The 20,276-nt window shown below is 59.3% G+C and overlaps 2 protein-coding genes across 11 annotated transcripts in view; both read right to left on the minus strand.

The window, feature by feature from the left end:
- ZXDC (ZXD family zinc finger C) overlaps positions 1–6,243 on the minus strand; it is a 27,451-nt gene extending 21,208 nt beyond the window's left edge. For 3 of the 8 annotated variants that reach the window (XR_004352239.1, XM_032649127.1, XM_032649133.1), the window contains exons 1-4: positions 5,314–6,240; positions 3,142–3,294; positions 2,975–3,053; positions 1,822–1,952 (exon numbers count right to left, since the gene is read on the minus strand). Coding sequence is in view for 7 of the 8 variants with exons in the window: in XM_032649127.1 (XP_032505018.1) it covers positions 1,822–1,952; positions 2,975–3,053; positions 3,142–3,294; positions 5,314–6,172 (1,222 nt within the window). In the remaining variant the exon portion in view is untranslated. Of the gene's footprint in view, positions 1–1,821; positions 1,953–2,974; positions 3,054–3,141; positions 3,295–5,313 lie in introns of all 8 variants that reach the window. The other 5 variants (XM_032649128.1, XM_032649129.1, XM_032649132.1 and 2 more) reach the window with 4 other exon arrangements.
- A 7,495-nt stretch (positions 6,244–13,738) lies between these two features.
- Positions 13,739–20,276, minus strand: part of UROC1 (urocanate hydratase 1) — a 40,837-nt gene continuing 34,299 nt past the window's right edge. For 2 of the 3 annotated variants that reach the window (XM_032650087.1, XM_032650086.1), the window contains 3 exons: positions 19,937–20,018; positions 15,457–15,556; positions 13,739–14,748 (listed from right to left, as the gene is read on the minus strand). In XM_032650087.1, coding sequence (XP_032505978.1) covers positions 14,608–14,748; positions 15,457–15,556; positions 19,937–20,018 — 323 coding nt within the window. In that variant the 3' untranslated portion in view covers positions 13,739–14,607. The other variant, XM_032650088.1, reaches the window with a different exon arrangement.

Here is a 20,276-nt window from a genome sequence, read left to right on the forward strand (position 1 = left end):
ATTCCGTGGGCCCAGAGAAGCCCCACCAGGCACGCGCCGCCCTCAGCCCGCCCCCGTCCACACTCGCTGCCGTGCTGCACTCCCCGTCCTCTCCTCCTCCGGCTACTACTATGGGAACGGCGGGGAGTGGCGGCCTCTTAACTTTTTATTAAGAATGTTCCGAACGCCTACAAAACCAGAGAAAATGGTGCAATCACCCAGACCCCAGAACTGTCAGCTCTCGGCAAGTGTGGCAAAGGGTCCTGGGGTGCCTCCGCCAGCCCGCCTTCACCGCCACACCCCTGACCAAGCGCTGCCGGTCACCCTCTGTGTCAGACCAGCGCAGAGCTCTCAAGGATGCACGTACCAAAAGGAAACTCCTCCCTCCTCCGTCCCCAGCCCTGCCCCTTCCTCTTTGCCTCAATCCCCTCAAGGAGGGAAGCCTCGCCCCGCCCACCCGCCGCCGCCATCGCCGCAGGGGTTAGGGCGCCCCCCCAAGGTCTCCCCCCCCAAGGTCTCGCCAGCCGCCCGCGGCCCCTCAGCTCCTCGCCCCGGCCCCCTGGCCTCCTTTCCCAAACCCGGTGTTCTCCCGGCCCAGTGCCCACCTGGCCCCTCGCGTCCTCCTCAGGCCCCTCCCGGGGCGCCCTCTGTTGCCCACCCGCACGCGGGGCAGTTCCCAGGGCTCGACCTGCCGGCAGCGGCAGGTTACTGATGTCCTCTCGGCCCTTAATTAAACTCCCTGACCAGCTGGGCCCCCACCAGCCCCCCTGGACAGAAGCAGAGGGCTGGGAGCCGCACGCAGGCGCCTTCGCGGCACCTGTCCCGCCCCCAGCCCGCTTCTCAGGCCCCAGCAGCACCTGCCCCGCCTCCCGAGCATGTCAGCAACGTCCGCACCCACCTCCTGCCCGTGCCCCGCGTCCCCGTCTCAACTGAGACGCTGACCCAGCCGCCACGCCCTCCACAGCACCGGCTCCTGAACCCTCGCCAGGCACCATGCACTCTAACACCCGCCTCTGCCGTCTACGCCGCCCCTCCCTTCCCAGCGCCTGCCCAGGCACCGGCCCATCTGCCCAGGACCCCAGACTCAGCCTAAACCTCCACCGTGGCCCCATCACCCCGCCTAGAGCCCTCAGCCTGCTGCCCACACCGGCCCTTCTGCCTCCACCGCCCCTGCCTACTGGGAGCCACTCCCCCACCCCAAGAACGCTCTGGGTGACCTCCTCTGTGCGCCAAGCACCCTGCACGTTAGCTGTGTACCTGCGGCCCCAACCGGAGCCCTGGGGAGAGGCGGGCCTGTGTCTGATTAGACCACCTGGGCTACATTCCAGAAACTGCTCAGCTGGAAGCCGGTCTTTGGTATCCCCTTCTCCAGGTGAGGAAACTGAAGCCCAGAGAGCCTTGCCTGCCGTCACTGATTCGGGGGTGGGGGTGGGGGGTGGGGGGGTGGAGCCAGTGTTCAACTTCACACCCCAAGGGACCCGGCCCGCCGTCCCAGAATCGTGCCTCTAAAACGCCAGCCTGACCTCACAGCTGTCCAGTCACAGCGTGAGGAGCCACGGCCGAGTCCGAGACACGCGCCACGTGCCGAAATGGGCTTTCTTCATGTGTTCCTTCAGTGGACCCTCACAACCGTCAAGCCCAGAGGGGACTCAGCAGAGCGCCCCCCGCAGGGCCCAGTCCCGCGGCCTCACTCTGAATCTGCTCTTTCCGACACACTGCTCCCGAGACCCGGCCACCGGTTAAAACCAGCCGAGCCCACCTCACAGCGCAGCCGACACGACGCACCCCGAAGCACCTTCCACGCACAGCGTCCAGGCGGCCGTGGGGCCGGCTCACACCTACCTTCCACGGGACACGCGAAGGGCTTGGTGCCCAGGTGGGTGACGCTGTGGCCCTTGAGGTGCTCGGCCCTGGTGAACGACTTCCCGCAGCCCTCGACGGGGCAGGGGAAGCGGCGGTCCTCGTCGTGCTTCCTGTGGGACAGAGAGCAACGGGCAGTGACCACTCACAACCAGAGAGCAGCCTCCCAGAGACCCTGACGAAGCCACCTCCCCCGCTCAGCAACCCCGCTGCTACACAGGCTGTCCACACTGCAGGGGACATCACCTCACGTACACACAGTCTTTCTCTAAGTAGACACCTCAGACCCCAACTGTGCAAGTACAGACAAACCACCCAACCTCTCTGGCTCCCAACGCAAAACAGGAGAACAAGGGGCTTCCCTGGTGGTACAGCGGTTAAGAATCTGCCTGCCGATGCAGGGGACATGGGTTCAATCCCTGGTCTGGGAAGATCCCACAGGCCGCGGAGCAACTAAGCCCACGCGCCACAACTACTGAGCCTGCGCTCTAGAGCCCGCGAGCCACAACTTCTGAGCCCACGGGCTTCAACTACTGAAGCCTGCGCACCTAGAGCCCGTGCTTGGCAACAAGAGAAGCCACCACAAAGAGAAGGCCACGCACCACAGTGAGAAGCCCCCGCTCGTCGCAACTAGAGAAAGCCTGCACGCAGCAATGAAGACCCAATGCAGCCGAAGATTAAAAATAAATAAATGTATAAAACAAAACAAAACAAAAACAGGAGAACAAGAGCTTCAGCGTCACAGCTGCTGAGAGGCCGAACAAGGGACACAGGCCAGGCGCCGAGTGCCACCTGCACAGACGCCCAGTCCTCCAAGGCGTCATCACCGCCGCGGGAAGTTTGTAAAGACACGACGAAGGCTTACTCCATAACCTTAATTTTTTTTAAATATCAAACTGCATATTAAGTATACCAGTTAAACTTAAAAACAAGTACACACAGAAAACACTGACTTTGGGGGATCAGATTCTGTGTGGTTTTCTTCTTAAAAGGTTTCTGAATTTTCCAAGTTATTCACGTTGGTTTGTTTTTTATAGCTTAAAGAAATCCAAAGATTATTCCACCCACTGGCTTCTACTAACAAACGACTCACCTGTTTCCAAAACTGACAGTTCAACCAAAATGTAGAGATTACCTTTTATGCCTCAGGAGTTTAGACATGCTGGTGAAGGTCCAGCCGCAGCTGTCAGAGTCACAGATGAAAGGTCTTTCGCCTTAGAAAGGAAAAAGAATCACACCACGCGATTACAAACGTGAGCTGCGCCGGCGGCAGATGGGGTCCAGGCGCCCCCGGCTTCTTACCTGTATGGCTTCTCAGGTGGATCTTCAGACGACAGGCTTTGTCATACTGTTTGCTGCACCCAGGGAAGGAGCAAGAAAAGAGTTCCTGTTCCCTGAAGTGGGCCCGGTTATGGGAGAACAGAGCGCTCACTGTGATGAACGTCTTCTCACAGCCTGGACAGAGAAAACACAAACCCGGCTCACTGGCGTGACGAGAATCACACAACACGGCTCACCCAGTCACCACCCCAGGGCGCTGCGTGCACTGGGGCAGACGCGGAGGACGACGACTGGGGAGCATCTCCAGACAGTGAAAACCTTCGCAGCGAAAGTAGGGGTGCACACAGGCCACCTGTCCCCACGTGACCGGGAGACACAGCACCAGATCAAGAGAAAGTCCTCCAGCACAGCCGTGCCCCCGGTTCTGTAGCTCCGACCCTGTGGACACGGTGGGAACTCAACTGCCCAGGTCGCCCATGTGAGACCAGAAACCCAACGAGAGAAATCAGAGACTAAGGAACAAGATTCCGCCTGGTCGGGCTGAGCGTGGAAGGGCTGCAAACGACTGCAGTAACACCTGGGACTTTTTCACCTGTGGGAGTGAGGCCGCATCCCCCACCCTCGTAAACGTCCCCCGGACGTCCTTGGCGGCTGGCAGCCCGGCCTCTGGCAGCGCGCTTCTCTCTCCCTTTGGTCCATTTCTTCGGGGTTCCCTGCTCTGTCAAGGGTCACCGGGGTCCTCTTCGCTCACGTGGCCTTTTTCCACCACCTGCATCGTCAACCCCAGCTGAGCCACCAGACTTTGCACATCACTAGTTCTCCTTCGACACAAAGGTTCAGTGCTCAAACAGGGCAGAAAACACGAGGCTACGAGATGCTGACCAGGAGTCCGCTGCAGCGCTTCTCAGAGCCTTTATGGTGCTGCCAGGTGCGCTCAGCACTCTGCAGGACAGCCCAGGGAACCCCACTTTTCACAGCGACACTTAACTGGGAAACGCCGATCTTCCTAAATGCCTTACAAGCCTCCTCTCGGGCACAAACGTGTCTGTGCCCAGCAGCCCCAGCCATTCCTTACTTCGGGCCTTGGTGTCTTCTCACACTCCGTCAGGGAGGTCTGAACAGGCTGAGTCAGTCTCTGGCCCAGCAAGAAGCACCCTCCCCCAACCGACAGTGAGGCCTCCTGACCCAGTTCTGCAATCCTTCCCACTGGAGCCTCCTCAGCGCCCCACTGCGTCTGCCTGGGTCACCCCTCGAGACCCTCCGGTCTGGAACATTCACGCAGCTTCACTGCTCCCTCTCCTGCTCCCGCCCACCTCAAACCAACACCCCGCGGACCATTCACCTCAAAACCCCCAGGGTGACCTCGTGCCCAGAAGCAGGCTGGACCCCTGGTCCTCCTGGTATCGTGCTCAGAAGGATGACCCTGAGCTTTTTACTAGAGAGCGGCCCGCAGACCGCCGCCAGATTCCGAATGCGGGACCAAGCGTTCGGAATCAGTGGCCTACAGCCATGCTCTCCACGGAGACGGGGTGCACAGGACAGGCCAGAGCACGTGGGAAGAAAACACGGGAACCTGGTAACGTGAATTTTCTTCCGCCCTTTCAAAATCCCACATGTGAGTGCGCTTCATAACATACATTCTAAGGAGCGCACTCCGCGTCCATGACGCATCAACAGGGTCGCCGGGCACACACTCGCGCTTCTCTTTTAAGGAAGGGCACCTGGGAGGCCCTCGGGCACCCTGCCCCCAGCCCGCCCCACTGCCCCCATTCCCTGCCTTGGCTCTGCAGCGTGGCCCCCGCACCGCAGCCCCTCCTTCCCAGGCGGGAACCTTCTCTCGTGCAGACACACACTCCCCGCGAGAGCAGCTACAGAGTTCAGGGCACTCACAGCGGAGAAAGACCCCTCCGCCCACAGCATCCACCTGCCCAGAGTCTCTCCGTCTGAAGATAAGGACGACTTTCAGAACTTTACGCAACTGTGAAGCCCGAAGGAAACAACGCTTTCAACGTCACAATAGTGGATGCACCGCACCTCCGCGATCATCCCCTCGGCGCCTTAAGGCCTCGCCTGGGCCGCGGGGCCCTGCGCCCCTGCAGCCCGGGGCACGCGCCTACACGCCGGACGGAGCTTTTTCTAAGTGACGAGACCTGCCTCAAACTCCCGTCTCCGGGCCCCGCCGGCGCCGCTCACCGGGAAAGTCGCACTTGTAGGGCCGCTCGGGCTCGAAGTGGCTGCGCTGGTGCGAGCTGAGCTTGGCGTGCGTGGGGAAGCGCTCGGCGCACACCTCGCACTTAAACAGGCTCTCCTGCTCGTGGCCCTTCATGTGCGCCCTGAGGTTGTACACGGTGGTGAACTTCTTGCCGCAGCCGCCCACCGGGCAGCCGAAAGGCCGCAGCTTGTCGTGCGACTGCAAGTGCCGCTTGAGCTTGTACGACGTGGTGAAGGCCCAGCCGCAGCCGTCCAGCGGGCACTTGAAGGGCCGCCGGCCCTGGCCGCCGCCGTGCGTCAGCAGGTGCACCTGGAGCTGGTGCTTCTTGGCGAAGGCGAGCGCGCACTGCGGCTCGGGGCAGCGGTAGCCGGGGCCGGCGGACGCGCGGCGGGCCCCTGCCGGGCTGGCGGCCTCCTGGCCGGGCGGCGGACGCCGGGACGGCGCGGCCAGCGCGAGGACGCCACGCTCCAGGTGCACCAGCAGGTCCTGGCCGCCGGCGGCCCGGGGGCCCACGAGAGGCGCGGCGCCGGGGACCTGCGCAGGGCGGCCGGCCGGGCTCGCGGCGGCGCCGGGCTGGGGCTCGGTCTCCCGCCGCCCCGGGGCTTCGGCCGCGCCGCGCGCCACTTCCAGCAGCACCACGAAGGAGTCGCCGCCGCCGCCGGGGCCCGCCGGCCGGGCCTCCCCGCGCCGCGGCCCCTGCGCGCCGTCCTCTGGGTCCCGCAGCAGCAGCAGCCGGCGGTGCGCTGAGCCCGGGGTTCTGAGGGTCCGGCCGGGGCCGCCGCCGGGCTGGGGTCCGCGTGGGGCCGGGGCCGCAGCGGCGAGCAGCGCCGGCGCGTCCATCTTGGGCCGCTGCGCGTCCAGCCACCGCCTCGCCGGAAACGCCACCCCATACGCACGCACGAGGAGCGCGACGCCGTGCGCTACGCACACGAGTCGGCGCCAAAGCCCGGCGCGGAGTGCGGCCCGGCGCGCGCCGGAGCCGGCCCGAGGCGCGCGTTCGCGGAGCGGCGGGCGGGGCGCGGGGCTTGCCGGGCCGCGTGACGTCAGGGCTCCGCGCGGTGGGCGGTGCAGGGTGGGTCGCCAGAGGCTGGGGTTACGCCCCCGGCCGGGTCGCGCGGCGGAACCGGCGGAACCGGCGGAACCGTGGGTCGGGGACGGTCCGGCGGCTTGTAGCTCCGAGCGGTCCTGCCGCCTCAGTGAGCGCTGCCTCGCATCTCGTCCCCGCCCGGACCGACCGCGCCTCACCCGCGCGTTCCGGGACGATGACCCCGCGGCTGCCGTGCCCCCGCCCCCGGTCAGTCCTCCGCCGGCCGCGCCCGTGATCTAACAAAGCGCAGGTCCGGCTGCGCCCCCTCCCCGAGCGGCCCCGCTTTGTCCTTGCTCCCCACACCGGACCCCCGCCCCGCTCCCCCTCCTCCCGCAGGACGAGCGGGTTCCAGCCAGGGAGGGGGGCCTCTCTCCGAGTGCCCTCCCCCCGCCCCTCAGACAAGTCTCAACTACAGTTGTTCCGTTCGTCCCTGTTCCAGTGAAGCCTCCGTGAGGACGGTGACCCTGTCGAGTCATTCACAGCTGTGTGCCCAGATGCTAGCAGTGGAGACGCTCAGTAAATGTGTATTAAATTGAGGAATGATGTATTATTAAAAGTTCTTCAGAAATACGGTACTTCGGGGGACTTCCCTGGAGCAGTGGTTAAGAATCCGCCTGCCAATGAGGGGGTCACGGATTCGATCCCTGGTCCAGGAAGATCGCACCTGCCGCAACTAAGCCCGCACGTCGCAACTACTGGAGGCCGCACACCTAGAGCCGGCGCTCCCCAACGAGAAGCCACGGCAATGAGAGGCCCGCGCACCACAACAAAGAGTAGCCCCCGCTCGCCGCAATTAGAGAAAAGCCCGCGTGCAGCAACGAAGACCCAATGCAGCCATAAATAAACTTATTTTTAAAAAAGAAGAAATAAGGTACTTCAGGAGTTCCCTGGTGGTCCAGAGGTTAGGACTCCGTGCTTGCAATGCCGGTTGGGGAACTTAGGTCTCTCCACACGGCCAATAAATAAATAAAATAAGGTACATCAATAATATTGAAAAGAACAGGAAACATTTATATGTAAGAATTTGTGCCAAAAATAAATTGCTCCAAGACCATTCAATGAAGGAAACAATCTTTTCAATAAATGGTCCTGGGACAACTGGTTATCCACATACACCAGAATGGGTTTGGACCTCCGCCTCGTACCAGACACAGAAACGAACTCAAAATGGATCCGAAGCCTAATGTAAGAGCTATAACTATAAAACTACTACATCTGTGACCTTGGATTACGCAGTGGTTTCTTAGCTGTGAAACTGAAAGCACAACTAATGAAAAGAAACCAGTTGGGCTTCAACAAAATTAAATACTCTTTTGAGTCAAAGAACACAAACAAGAAGGTGAAAAGATAACCCACAAAATGGGAGGAAATTTTCAAGTCATGTATCTGATGGGGATCTACTATCCAGAATATCCTTTTTACAACTTGTAACTTAATCACAAACAGACAATCCAATTTAAAAATACACAAGGGATCTTAATAGACGTTTTTCCAAAGAAGAAATACAATTAGCCAGTATGCCCATGAAAAAAAAATATCATTCATTACTCATCAGGGAAATGCAATTCAGAACCACAATGAGATACCACTCACACTTACTAGGATGGCTATAATTTTTTAAATGGACAATAACAAGTGTTGGTGAGGGTGTGGAAAAATTGGAACCCTCATCTATTTCTGATGGGAATGTAAAATGGTGAGGCCACTGTGGAAAAAAGCTTGGCAGCTCCTCAAAAAGTCAAGGATAGAATTTCCTTATGACCCAGCAATTCCACTCCTAGGCATATATCCAAGAGAAATGAAAACCCATCCACACAAAAACTTGTATGTGAATGTTTACAGTAGCATAATGCTACATTAAAAAAAAAAAAACGGAAACAGTCAAGTGTCCATCAACAGACAAAGGGGTGAACAAAATATGGCCTTTCCATAGAAAGGAATATTATTTAGCCATAAAAAGGAATGAAGTACTGATACACGCTAAAATACGGATGAACGTTGAAAACATGCTAAGGGAAAGAAGCCAGACCCAACAGATCACATATTGTGTGATACCATTCATGTGAAATGTCCATAATAGGTAAATCCGTAGAGGCAGAAAGTAGATTAGTGGTTGCCAGGGGATAGAGGACAGGAAATTAGGACTAACTGCTAAGAGCCAAGGGATTCTTTTCGGGGTGATGGAACGTACTGGAATTAGACAGTGGTGATGAGTACACAACACCGTGAGGCTACGAAAAACACCAACGTTTATACTTTAAAATGGTGACTTTTATGTTCTGTGTGTCTCCACGAAACGTATATTGTTAGAAGTCCATGCAGAACATTGTTGGGGAGAACCCCATTTATTTAGGGGGGAAACTGTAGGCGTGTTCACGTGCCTGCATATCCTGGGGAAGTTTCTGGAAAGACACAGACACTGCTAGCACCCTGACTGCTCTGAACCGGGGTGGGAAAGGGCTCTTTCACTCTACACTTCACTCCCTTTGATACTTTTTCATTTTGTTTTAGATCATGAGTGTCTTTAATTTTTATAATTAAATATGTTTTCCCCACTGTGGAAAACAGTGTAGCAGTTCCTGAAAAACCTAAACGTAGAATTACCATCTTGAAACAGGAGGGAAGAGCGCAGGGCACAACCTTTAAAAGGCTGTGGATACGACATTAGGTCCAAGATGACAGAAGATCTAACTTCCAGCGGACGTTGAGCCTCATTACGTGCTCACTGTAAATGCATCGGTTAAATGACACACCCACAGGGGCCAGGACAATTCCGAGGCTGACCATAAAAGGCCAAGAAGCAGGCAGGGGTCGAATTCCTGGAAATCCCTCCCCCTTCTCCAAGGTAGTTGGAATAACCCTCCCACTCATTAGCCTATGAAATTACCCAGCCCATAGAAACTAACCACCCAATATTTCGGGGCCTCTCGCCTTCGGAGCTGGCCCACCGTCTGTCTGTGGAGCGTTTCTCCCAGGGCCGCTCTCACCTTTTGAGACAGTCTGCATTCTGTCTACGGAATGTGTAGCTCTCTAAATAAATCCACTTCTTACCTATCACTTTGGCTCTCACTGAACTCCTTCTCCACTGAGACATAAAGAACCTGAGCTTCACCAAGTCCTGAGACCAGGTGTGTGATCTTACTTAAAAGACCATGGGTTTGAGTCCCAGTCTGGGTTTTGGCCGGGTTCGAATCCCGTCTCAGTTGTGTGGTTTCAGTATGACCCAGCAACCCCGCCTCTGGGTGTGAACCCAAAGGAATTGAAAGCGGAGACGGGAACAGATATTTGCACGCCCGTGTTCACAGCAGCACTGCTCAGCACAGGTGGCGGCATCCTCGCTGCCCGCTGGTGGTTGAATGGATAAATTAAAACGTGATTTATGGACCCAACAGAATATTATTCAGTCTTAAAAAAAAAGAAGGAAATGCTGACACATGGGACAACACGGATGAACACTGAGGACATTATGCGAAGTGAAGTACGTCAGTCATGAAAAGAACAAACACTGCAGTACGTGAGTCCGCTCACGTGAGTCCCTAGAGACAGACAGCAAGTGGGATGGTCGGCGCCAGGGGCTGGGGAGGCGGAAGGGCCGGTGTGGGCAGGTCTGTGTAATGAGGGCACAGATGCAGTCTGAGAAGATGAGAAAGTTCTGGAGACGACGGGTGGTGATGGCCACACAGCAACTGACTGCACACCTAAACGTGGTTAAGATGGTAAATGCTATATGTTTTTTACCACAATAAAGAAAAAATGTTTTCATGAAAAACCTTTGGTGGCGATATGGATGTTTCCACTGCTTGATTTTTCACCTTTCAAGAGTGACTGACAATATTTTTTTTTTTCTTTTTGCGGTAGGCGGGCCTCTCACCGTTGCGGCCCCTCCCGCTGCAGACCACAGGCTCCGGACGCACGGGCTCAGCGGCCACGGCTCACGGGCCCAGCCGCTCTGCGGCACGTGGGATCCCCCCGGACCGGGGCACGAACCCACGTCTCCTGCATCGGCAGGCGGACTCTCAACCACTGTGCCACCAGGGAAGCCCAGACTGACAGTATTTTTAAAAACATTTTTAAATGGGTGAAATGAGCCCTGTTAAACGTTTGCCAAGGACTCTCCTTGCCCTCCCAACCACCCTGCAACAAGCAGGGAGGAGCAGGGGGGCAGCTCATTCCCTGGGCTTGACTGCTGGTGACGGTTCGGTGATGTCTCAGGCACAGACAGAAAGGCACATTCTAGAGGGATTCCGGGCATTAGGGGCACCGCAGACACTGCGCGTTCACCCTCAGTAACCCAGGCCCTGCCCTCCGAGCAGGTGGGTGTAGAAAGGGCTTGGGGCAGCCGGGGGAGGAGAAGCGGAGGACACACGTGCACTTGTCATATTTGCATTTTGGGGGAAACCCCACCAGCCTAGATGCTGCTCTCCCAGCACCTGATAGGCTGAAAGGCCTCACTGTGGACTCTGAACGGTCGATGGTAGCATGCAGTCCTTCCGGAGCTGTGGCAGGAGTGGGGCTGGGCTGGGCCGGGCGTTCCAATGTGCTTTTTTCCCCAACACCACCAGGCAGTTGACACATCTGACACCATCTACCAGGAGATCCCGCAGCTCAAGTGCTCAGGCCTGACAGAGTGCCGTCAGATGCCCATTGCTAGTCAGGTTGGCACCTGTGCTTCTGACCCACCGGCTACCTATGGAGGGTTCCCATGACCCCCTCCTCGGGTTCAATTAACTTGCTAGAGCAGCTCAGAGAACTCGGAGAAACATTTTACTTAAATCACTGGCTTACCACGAAATGACATAACTCAAGAACAGCCCGATGGAAGAGGCGCGCAGGGCCAGGCCTGGGGAAGGACTCGGGCTCCCTCTGCGAGTGTGCCGCTCACCCCGGATCTGCAGGGCTTCACCAGCCCAGAAGCTCTCCCCATCCCCTTCCTTTTGTTTTTTTCTGGAGCCTTCCTTACACAGGCGAGATGGATGAAATCATTGGCCATCAGTGATTGATTCAACCTCCAGCCCCTCTCCCCTCCCTGGAGGTCGCGGGTGGGAAACTGAAAGTTCAACTCTCCAGTCACAAGGTTGGGTCCCCGGGCGACCAGCCCCATCTCAGGTGAGGCCCCAAATTCGGAAACATAAATTCAGGTGTGGCAGAAAGGGGCTCGTTACGAATAGCAAAACACCTCATCTCTCTCATCACTTAGGAAATTCCACGGGTTTTAGGAGCTCTGGGCCAGAAACAGGGCTGAAGACCAAACACACATTTCTCATTGTAAATCGTCGTACCACAGAGTTAAAGGAAACTTCTCCATCAAAGATCGCCGTGACGGTAAATTTTACACGTCGTGTGGACCAGGCCGTTTTAACACCTTGCTTCTGGGTGTGTCCGTGAGGGTGTTTTGCAGGTGAGATTAGGATTTGAATGGGGGGGAGTTCCCCAGAGAAAGTGATAGGCGTCACGCAAGCAGTCGAGGCCGCGAACAAAACAGAAGGTGGGAGGAGGCGCAGCTTGCCTTTTTCTGCCTCCCTCTGGAGCTGGGACCCCTCCTCTCATCTCCTGCCCTTGGGCGGGGACTCACACCATCGGCGCCCTGGGCTCCCTGGCCCTGGTGCTGGGGCTGAACTGCGCCCCCGAATTCCCTGGGCCTCCGGGCGCACGTGACATAGACGGCATCTACCTCTATACATGGACATCTATCTATGGCACATATGGATATACGTACGGGTATACCTCCTGCTGGTTCTCTAGAGAGCCCTAATACAGACACAGATTCAAATCCCAACAGAGGCCACGCAGGTGACACAAACGTGGGGAACAGGCAGGGGTAAGAAATCAGCAGCTCCCGTCCAAGAATAAACAACAAACACGCTTGGCCTCGCCACTGGACAGCAGAGGCTGCAGGGCTGCGGTAACTTGGGTGAAACAAGCCCAGGCCCAAGGGGCCTCTGGCTAATTACCACCACAGCAGTGGTGAGCGCGTGGCGTCACCTAATCTCTTGACATCTTCAAGTAACTCAAAATCTGGATTTTTTAAGTGAAATTTCCCAATTTCTAAAAATCGGTGACGATTGCAAAAAATTTTTGCAGAGGGCAGGCCAAATAGAACGCGAGTGCAGGTCAAGTCCAGCGCCAGCCCCCAGGGTAGGAGCCCCCTCTGGAAAGCCCAGGGCGAGAGAGCCGAGCCTCCTGCACCAGCCTGCTCTGGCCGGCAGGGAGAGCCTCTGTTCCCGGGGGGCGGGGGGGGGGGGTGCAGGTTCCCCGGGAGCAGAGGGGGCCCCGGGAGGGGCCCGGAGACTTTCACAAGCCCCAGTTTCGAAGGCAGCCGAACTCACGCCCATCAGGGCCGAATGTTTTCTACCTTCACTGTTTTGATGAAAACATTTCTGAGCGGACTGCACACCTCTCCTTTCTTCAAGAAGGCTGGCAGAAGGTTGCTGCTGGTGGGGTTAATGGTTTTAGTGCTTTTCTAATTGTGGGAAGAGGTGAGAATCCAGGTTCATAAACGACTTCTCCAGAAAATACCTGACCCTCTGAGGGCCTGTGCTGCCCGTTTTCCCAGAACACACAGAGTCTCACCCTGCTCTTCGCCCTGAACTTTCCGGGTGCGCTGAAAAGTCAGCGGCTGCGGTGGCTGGTGGCTCAATCCCTGCAGAGCCAGGTGGCGAGTGACCATCTTAACTTGGCACCTCCCTGGCTACCGAGGCTGCGGTCACTGCCCTGACTCCCCCCGGGCCCGGTGGTGGCTCCACTCTGGGTGTCAGCTGTCCCTTCTCCCTGCTGGCAGCTGAGGCACGGGAGGAGACAGCTCACTGGCGGCCTCAGTAGGGCGCCCAGGGCGGGTGTGGAGCCCTCACACGTGGCCGGAAAGCCTCCTGAGACCCTGCCCTGAGGCTGGCCGAGCCCTGGCTGTCCTGAATAAGCGAGGGTGCCGGATGGGAAAGGATGACGGGAGGGCCCGGTCTTCAAACTGGACATATCCTCTTTGTCTCTCCCTAGGAACAGGGAATGTTCGCACAGATACACGCAGCAGGGTGCCCTCCGTGGAGACTTGTTGGTGGCGATACGATCATTTGGACCCCGTGCTCGCCGTGTGGAAGAGAAGCCCTCCCAGGATGGCTTTAGCAGGTGAGGACCAAGGAGAAGGGGAGGCCATCCGGGCCTGGTACAGCAGCGCCCAGCACTGCCGGGAGCCCAGGCGCCTCTGCCTTTCCACGTGCCTCCAAGTGCCACGGTGAGCCTCATGGTCACTTCACAGCAGGGCTGCTGTGCTCCCAGGCATCACACCTGAGGTTCTGGCACGAAGAAGGGGCAAAAGCAAAGAGCGATGCAGCCGCACCTGTCCGTTTTATTACAGCTTTCCCGGAAAGACCCACCCAGCAGACTTGCACGTCGTCTCATGGGCCGGAACCAGGCCAATGGTCACTCCTAATTACAAGGGAGGCTTGGAAAATCAGCTACTTTTGACGTGCACATTGCTGCCCAGACAACAATGGGGTTTTGTTAGCTCAGGCAAAGGTGGAATGGCCCTTGGGGAGGACTCGGCCCCTCGGCTAGTATGTGGGGGGGCGGGTGTCAAGTTTTCTGCGGCTCCTTGGAGACCGCCCCCAATCTCTTTCTCAATTTGAGCCTGTCGTGGGAACCAAGGAGAATGAGGACATGCTCAAAGCTGGCCTCTCTGTGCAGCGAGGGTCGCAGGTCTCGGGCGTGGACCGCCGGCCCGGGGCCAGGCCGTCTCTGCCTGGTCACCTGGTGGTCCCACGCCAGTCGGTCCGGTCGGTCGGTCGGGGGAAGGCGGGGCGGTGGGCGAGAGCCTGGCCAAAGGAGCACCTGGCCCTCGGCGGGAAGAGGGACAGCAGGCAGCTCCAAGGGCTGGTCAGTGCCCCGCTCGGCCAGTTCTCACGGCACCAGCCCCCCGAGCCACTCGGCACCAGGCCTGAGCACCCAGCCCTGAAGAAGACCCCCACCGCCTTCCCGGTACCCAGGGAGCCGCGTGGGGACAGCAGAGGTCCCCGCCCTCTGGCCTCAGCTGTAAGCTGGGGGCGCAGTGACACTCCCTCCGGGTGGTGAGCCCCAAGAGGCCGTGAGCACAGCTCCTGACCCAGGAGAGCACGGGGGGGTAGCGGAGGGAGCCGGGTGGCTGTGAGGTGAGGGTGGGGCCGAGGTGGTGAGGGGACCACAGGGCTCTCGGTCCCGCTCACAGCCGCAGGGCCCGCTGGAGCACACGCTCATCCGCCACCTCATGGGGCAGCGTCACCACCAAGCCCCTGTCCTCCTGCATCGTCTGGCAGATGATCTCGTACGCCTTCGGGTTCCCGGACCAGCAGCGGCGGGCCACCTGCCGGCAGGGCGGGGAGAGGGCGTGCAGCGTCGGTGCCACGTCGTTGGAGGGTCAGTGGGTTCCCACCAGGCGTTCCCAGGTCACACCTCCTCCTCTCTTGGCCAGAAAACTGACCCACCCGCCTGTGACGACGTGACACTGGCCATCCTTCTGCCCGAACTCCCCACCACCACCCCAGGCCAGGCCCAGCATTCTCAGGGCCCCCTGGACGGTGGCCTCGGCCCTCCCCCCACCTCTGGCTGCCTTCCTGCCACTCCCCACCTCCCCCAGCCATTCCCTCACTGCCGCACCGGCCTTCCGGACGAGGACCAGCCCCCTCTGCTGGGGCTTCGCCCCTCCAGTCTCCTGGGCCACCCAAGTCTAACCCTAGTGCAGGGCTCCCAAGGCCCTCCCCATTCCACTCCCATCTGCAAATACCCCCCATCAGCCCCTGACCGCGCATTTGTGCTGCTTCCCCCGTCAGGCCCGCGTAGCCATAGAGACGGATGGAGCCCCGCACCGCACGCGCACGGCGCAAGCAGGCACGCGAGCGACACGCCCGGGCCCGCTGCGGACACAGGCTGGGCGGGAAAGAGGCCCGTCTGAAGAGGCGGGAAACCCTGGCGGTGGCTGCAGGGGAGACACAGGAGCAGCGGGGGCTCCGGACTGTTTTCTGGGAGGTCGGGCAGGGCCACTGACGGGGGGAGGGGCAAGGGGGTCACTCACCCCGTTAGAGACGTCCCAGCTGAGCATCATCTTGGCCTTCTGCTCAGCCTCCTGGGTCCCGTCCAGCACAAGGCCAAATCCCCCGTTGATCACCTCACCCCTGCGAGAGGCAGAAGGTCCCCAGGTCACGCTGGGTCCGACCCTGCGAGGGGCAGGCCCGCTTCGGAAGCGCTGTCTGGGGAAACGGCCCCGCAGCCCGGAGCCTGCTGTGCCTAACGGCCGAGGGATGCAGGCTGCCCAGCTCGTGCTTCCGCGCTCCACCCGCAGACCCAGGCCCCCTTCCGGGCCCCCACGTGTGGCCTCCGTGGGGGGCGGGGCCCCCTCTCCCGTGTTTCCACGTGGCTCTCTTCCTGCCGTCCTTCACGCTCGTCCTCCTGTACTCGCATTCGGGGTCCTGAGTACTTGATTTGAGGGCCGAGTTCCTTGATGCCCAGCATTTGCTGCACCACCTCCTCTCCCGGGTCTGATGTGCTCTGGGGTCCCTCATGACTTGAGAGCTGTCATTCCAATCTCATCATCCATGTGTGCCAGTGCCCGTCCTCTCCCGCTGTTTGCCCCGCAGTTTCTCCCCATCAGCCACGGAGACTGCGTCCTTCCTGAAGCCCCTGGATCCATCCTCACCCTCCAGGTCTTTCTCCAAGGCTCCTGCCCAGCTCACATCCCTGACACTCCAGCCCCTTTCGGTTACACAAACAGGAAACACCCTCAATCTTGTCAGCTCCTGCCAGGTTTTACTGCCAGGCTCAGGTCTCAGATCCTCTGGCCCCTCCGGCCTCACCCCCTTCTCTGCCCAGCTGGACCCTGCCGACAACCTCAGCCGGTTCCCACCAGGAGGGTGAGGACCCTCTGCCCCATCCCACCCAGGGAGCGGAAGCGCAACTCCTGCGCCCGGGCCCGCGTCCCAGCAGCCGGCAGCCCTGTGCCCGCGGGCGGGCTCCCAGCACTTCCCGTGGCCCCTGCGGTGGAGGGGGCTCTGCACGGATTCAAGGTCATCACCACTCGCTTGTCACAGGCTGGTGCCGGGGATCAGAGGACAAAGCAGGCGGCAGCCACAGTCCTTTGACCAGAGAGGACTTTTGGAGATTAGAACGACATCTTTCGTTTTGGTAGCCCGAAGCCCAGATGGTCAGAGAGCAAAGGTGCTCAGCTCCAGGGGACCTCTGCAAACCCTGCCTGGCGCAGTCCAGGGCCCAGGAAGACAGCAAGAAAGGAGGACCTGTATCCCGGAGCAGTTGCTGCACAGAGAACGGTCCCGTTGAGAAGGACATAAAAGCAGAACCCTATGTCACATGTACCAAGAGTCAGTGCCAGATGTACTAAGGAAGGAAGTACTCAACATTATACGATGAACAAGAGCACGCAGCTCAGGAACAGGACCCTGGGAGAGCGACTCAAAGCAAAACAGCAGAGTCTGTAATTCTGGCCCAGCAGCCCGGCAGCCCTGGGTTTCAGGCAGTGATACCGGCCAGGGCTGAAGACGTTATGCAAACAGGAATCTTCATGCCGGGAACTCTGGCGCCCACAGCGCACACACAGTAACGGTTCATGCTCACAGGAGGGGTGCCTCGGCAGGGCGGGGCCTGTCCTGGCTCCTTCACAGTGACTGCGGGTTGGCTTTGCTGGGAACCCCAGGCAGGGTCACATTCTAGGTGCAGCTGCCTCATAGGTGGGACCATCGAGATGATTCGACGAGTGTCTCTGGAGACACCCGTGCACAGGTCGCACACCATAGGAGCCTTAGCTGCCGCGACTAACCTCCACCGCTAGCCCGCAAAGCATGCTGCTACCGTGACCATTTGTCCAGGAGAAACAAGCTCCTTGGGGATCCCCATGCACAGCCGGGTTCGAGATATGCTCTAGTGAGGAAACAGCATCATCACCCAGATAAAGACGGTGCATTTATTCCTCAAACGTGTGATGGCCCCGGGGCTGGACCGGGTGTGAGGACAGAAGGCGGGGACACAAGGACTGAGGGGAAGGCCCAGACCCTCCCTGGAGGGATGGAACCACACAGGCTCTACGCAGCCGTCCAACCTGCCGAGACCAGGGACTGACTGCCGCCTCTCCCGCTCTGCGCCCTGTCTAAAAGGAGCAGACGGCAGGGGACCGCGGGCAGCCAGCACAGGACAGACCCCAGCACACAGTCAGAGCGGACGGGGCAGAGCAGGGCCCGCAGAGCGACCCAGTGCCGACAGACCAGCTCAGAAACGGAAAAGCAAACTGAGAGGTAGCAGGGTGGCTTGTGACTTAGACACTTGCTTTTCCATACAAGAAAGCAAAAACTATAGCTGGAGACGGAAGGAAGAACAGGCGTGGGACAGATTTCTCCCGCTGACTTTCACAGGAAGGTTTGCAGCGGTATCTGGTGGATTGAATCACGCACGTCTGTGTCCGACGGATTCCCCGTGAATCTGAGGCACTTTCCAAAGGAGCCCTCGAGGGCGGCCACAACCGAGGGCCTCGGTGCCAGCGCCTCTCCGGTCGCGCCCTGTCAGAGCCTAGGGGCCAGCCTGGCGGTGAGAGGGGACCCCGCTCTGGGAGCCCCGTGCAGGGTCAGCGGCGAGCATTGTCCCGAGGCCTCGTGTCCTGGACGCTTTCTCGGGGGCTCCGTCCTGCCTTCTGCGGTCCTGTCACCGATGTCGCGAATCCAGGGACAACAGATCTGGGTCCAGATCTGGCTCCACCAGCACCTCCGGCCCCCTTCAGAGCTGCTCTTGTACCTGCAGCGTGACTCGGCAAACCCAGCGCCAAAATGCCAGGCGCTCCCTCGCGTCCTGGTTTTCTCCGGCCTGTGTCTCTGAAAGGACACGCGATCGGATCACATTTTCCATTCACGAGAGCCACCTGACTGGGCTGCAGTTTGGCATTCCGGCCTCGAAGGGCCCAAGGCCAAGCCAGCCCCCAGGGACGCCCTGGAAGCTGCAGCGTGAAGGACTTGGCTCTGGAGGGCAAGTCCAGGCTTGATCCGGCCAAAACGGGCTCAGAGATGAGCTCAGAGGTGGCCGGGCCTGGGCAGCTGTCTTCCTCTGTGGGGCCACAGCGCCCCCTGCTGCTCTGAGGAGCCAGGAATACCGCGCAACCAGAGCTCCCCAGGCGACCCCCGCCCAGAGGCCACGCGCACAGGCGTAGCCCCAGCTGCCTGCTGCCTCAGTTTCCGCATCTATAGATGCATTTCTTTTCCAAGAGTAGGTGAGAGAGGGGACTCAGATGCTTGCCATGCGGTCCACTTGCAACAAACATTAGTTATTCGTCGTTCTCAGCAGCAAATACGACATCACGGTTTATAACAAAGACGTATTTGGTCTTTGCCCACTGTTCCTGGCACGGAGCTCCCAAAACCCTTGGAATTTCCTCTGCTGAGAGGGATGAAGGTGTCGTTCCTTATGTTAATGAGCTGACTCTGGGAAACCACCCAAGGATGGGGCTGGATGCCAGTGGAGCCACCGTGTGATCAGAGGCCTGGACTGTGGGTCCCAGCCCCTGACCTGCCGGGAGGGCAGGGGGGCTGGAGGCGGAATCAGTCACCAGTGGTCGTGATGTAGTCAATCACGGACGCGTAAGGAACCCTCCACAGAAACCCCAAAGGAGCGGGTTCAGAGAGCGCCCAGGCTGGGGAGCCGGAACACTTCCACGTGCTGCCGTGCCCAGCCCCAGCCCCACAGGGACCCTTTGGGTCCTCAACTCGTGTATCTCTTCATCTGGCTATGGATTCGCATCCTTTGATATCTTTTGTAATAAATCAGAAATCCAGGGAATAAATGGGCTCCCTGCATTCTGTGAGCTGCTCTAGCAAACCAGTGGAACCCGAGGAGGTGGCTGCAGGGACCTCTGATCTGCAGCTGGTGGGTCGGAAGCATTGGTAATACTGTAGACATGTGACTGGAGTCAGGGGGTGGGGTGGGGGACAGCCCTGTGGGACTGAGCCCTCAGCCGTGGGATCTGACGTTATCTCTGTGCTGACAGTGTTGGAACTGAGTGGAACTGCAGGACACGCAGCTGGTGTCAGGAAACCCCCTCGGGTTGGAACTGGGTGCAGAATTATAGGGACGTCCCCACGAGGGAACTGCATCTGTCGCCCAGAAGGGAGCCTCCCAGAAACCCTAGCTCCCTCGCAGCATGGGCTGGAAACAGGCCTGGCTGGGCAGAGAGGGGCCAGGACCCAGGGAGCCCAGAACCCAGGTCCCCACCTCCCAGCCCAGCCCCTGACGGAGTGAAAGGACGCATTCCCTGGAAAACATCTGTGAAAGCAGCATGAAAACGACAGGAAAGGGTGATTTACGGCGTCCACGGCAGGCCTTGGTGTCCCACGCGACGGGTGAGACCCCAAAGGTGGGGTGTTGGGCAAGGCCCCCATTTCCAGCTCACACGAGGAGCCCTCGGTAGCGGGAGCTCCGGGAAGCAGGCCCAGGACCCTGGAGGAGACCCCCGAGCCTTCCAAAGGAGCCCCAGCTGCACCACCGGCGCCCAGAAACCTCCTTACCAGCCGACACCCCCGCCGTTGTGCAGGGCAACCCAGGTGGCTCCCCGGAATGCACCTCCCACGAAGTTCTGCACGGCCATGTCTGTGGAAACAGAGCCCCGTCAGCGCCCGAGGAAGGCAGCCAGCCCGGGCCAGGGTCTGAGGGACGGATGGGAACAAGGCAGGGCAACTGCAGGAACGGCGGAAATTTGTATTTTCAGAGCCAAGCAAAGCAGGACAATGAACAAGTGCCCGACGAGCACTGTCGCCCCCTGCTGTCTTCTCTCCGGTGCCAAGTGGCAGGTACAGCGCCCCAGAGGCACGGAGGACAAAGGAATTCAAAGGGATGCGGTGGCAGTGT

This window comes from Phocoena sinus, chromosome 11, assembly GCF_008692025.1.
Source record: "Phocoena sinus isolate mPhoSin1 chromosome 11, mPhoSin1.pri, whole genome shotgun sequence".
NCBI lineage: Eukaryota > Metazoa > Chordata > Mammalia > Artiodactyla > Phocoenidae > Phocoena > Phocoena sinus.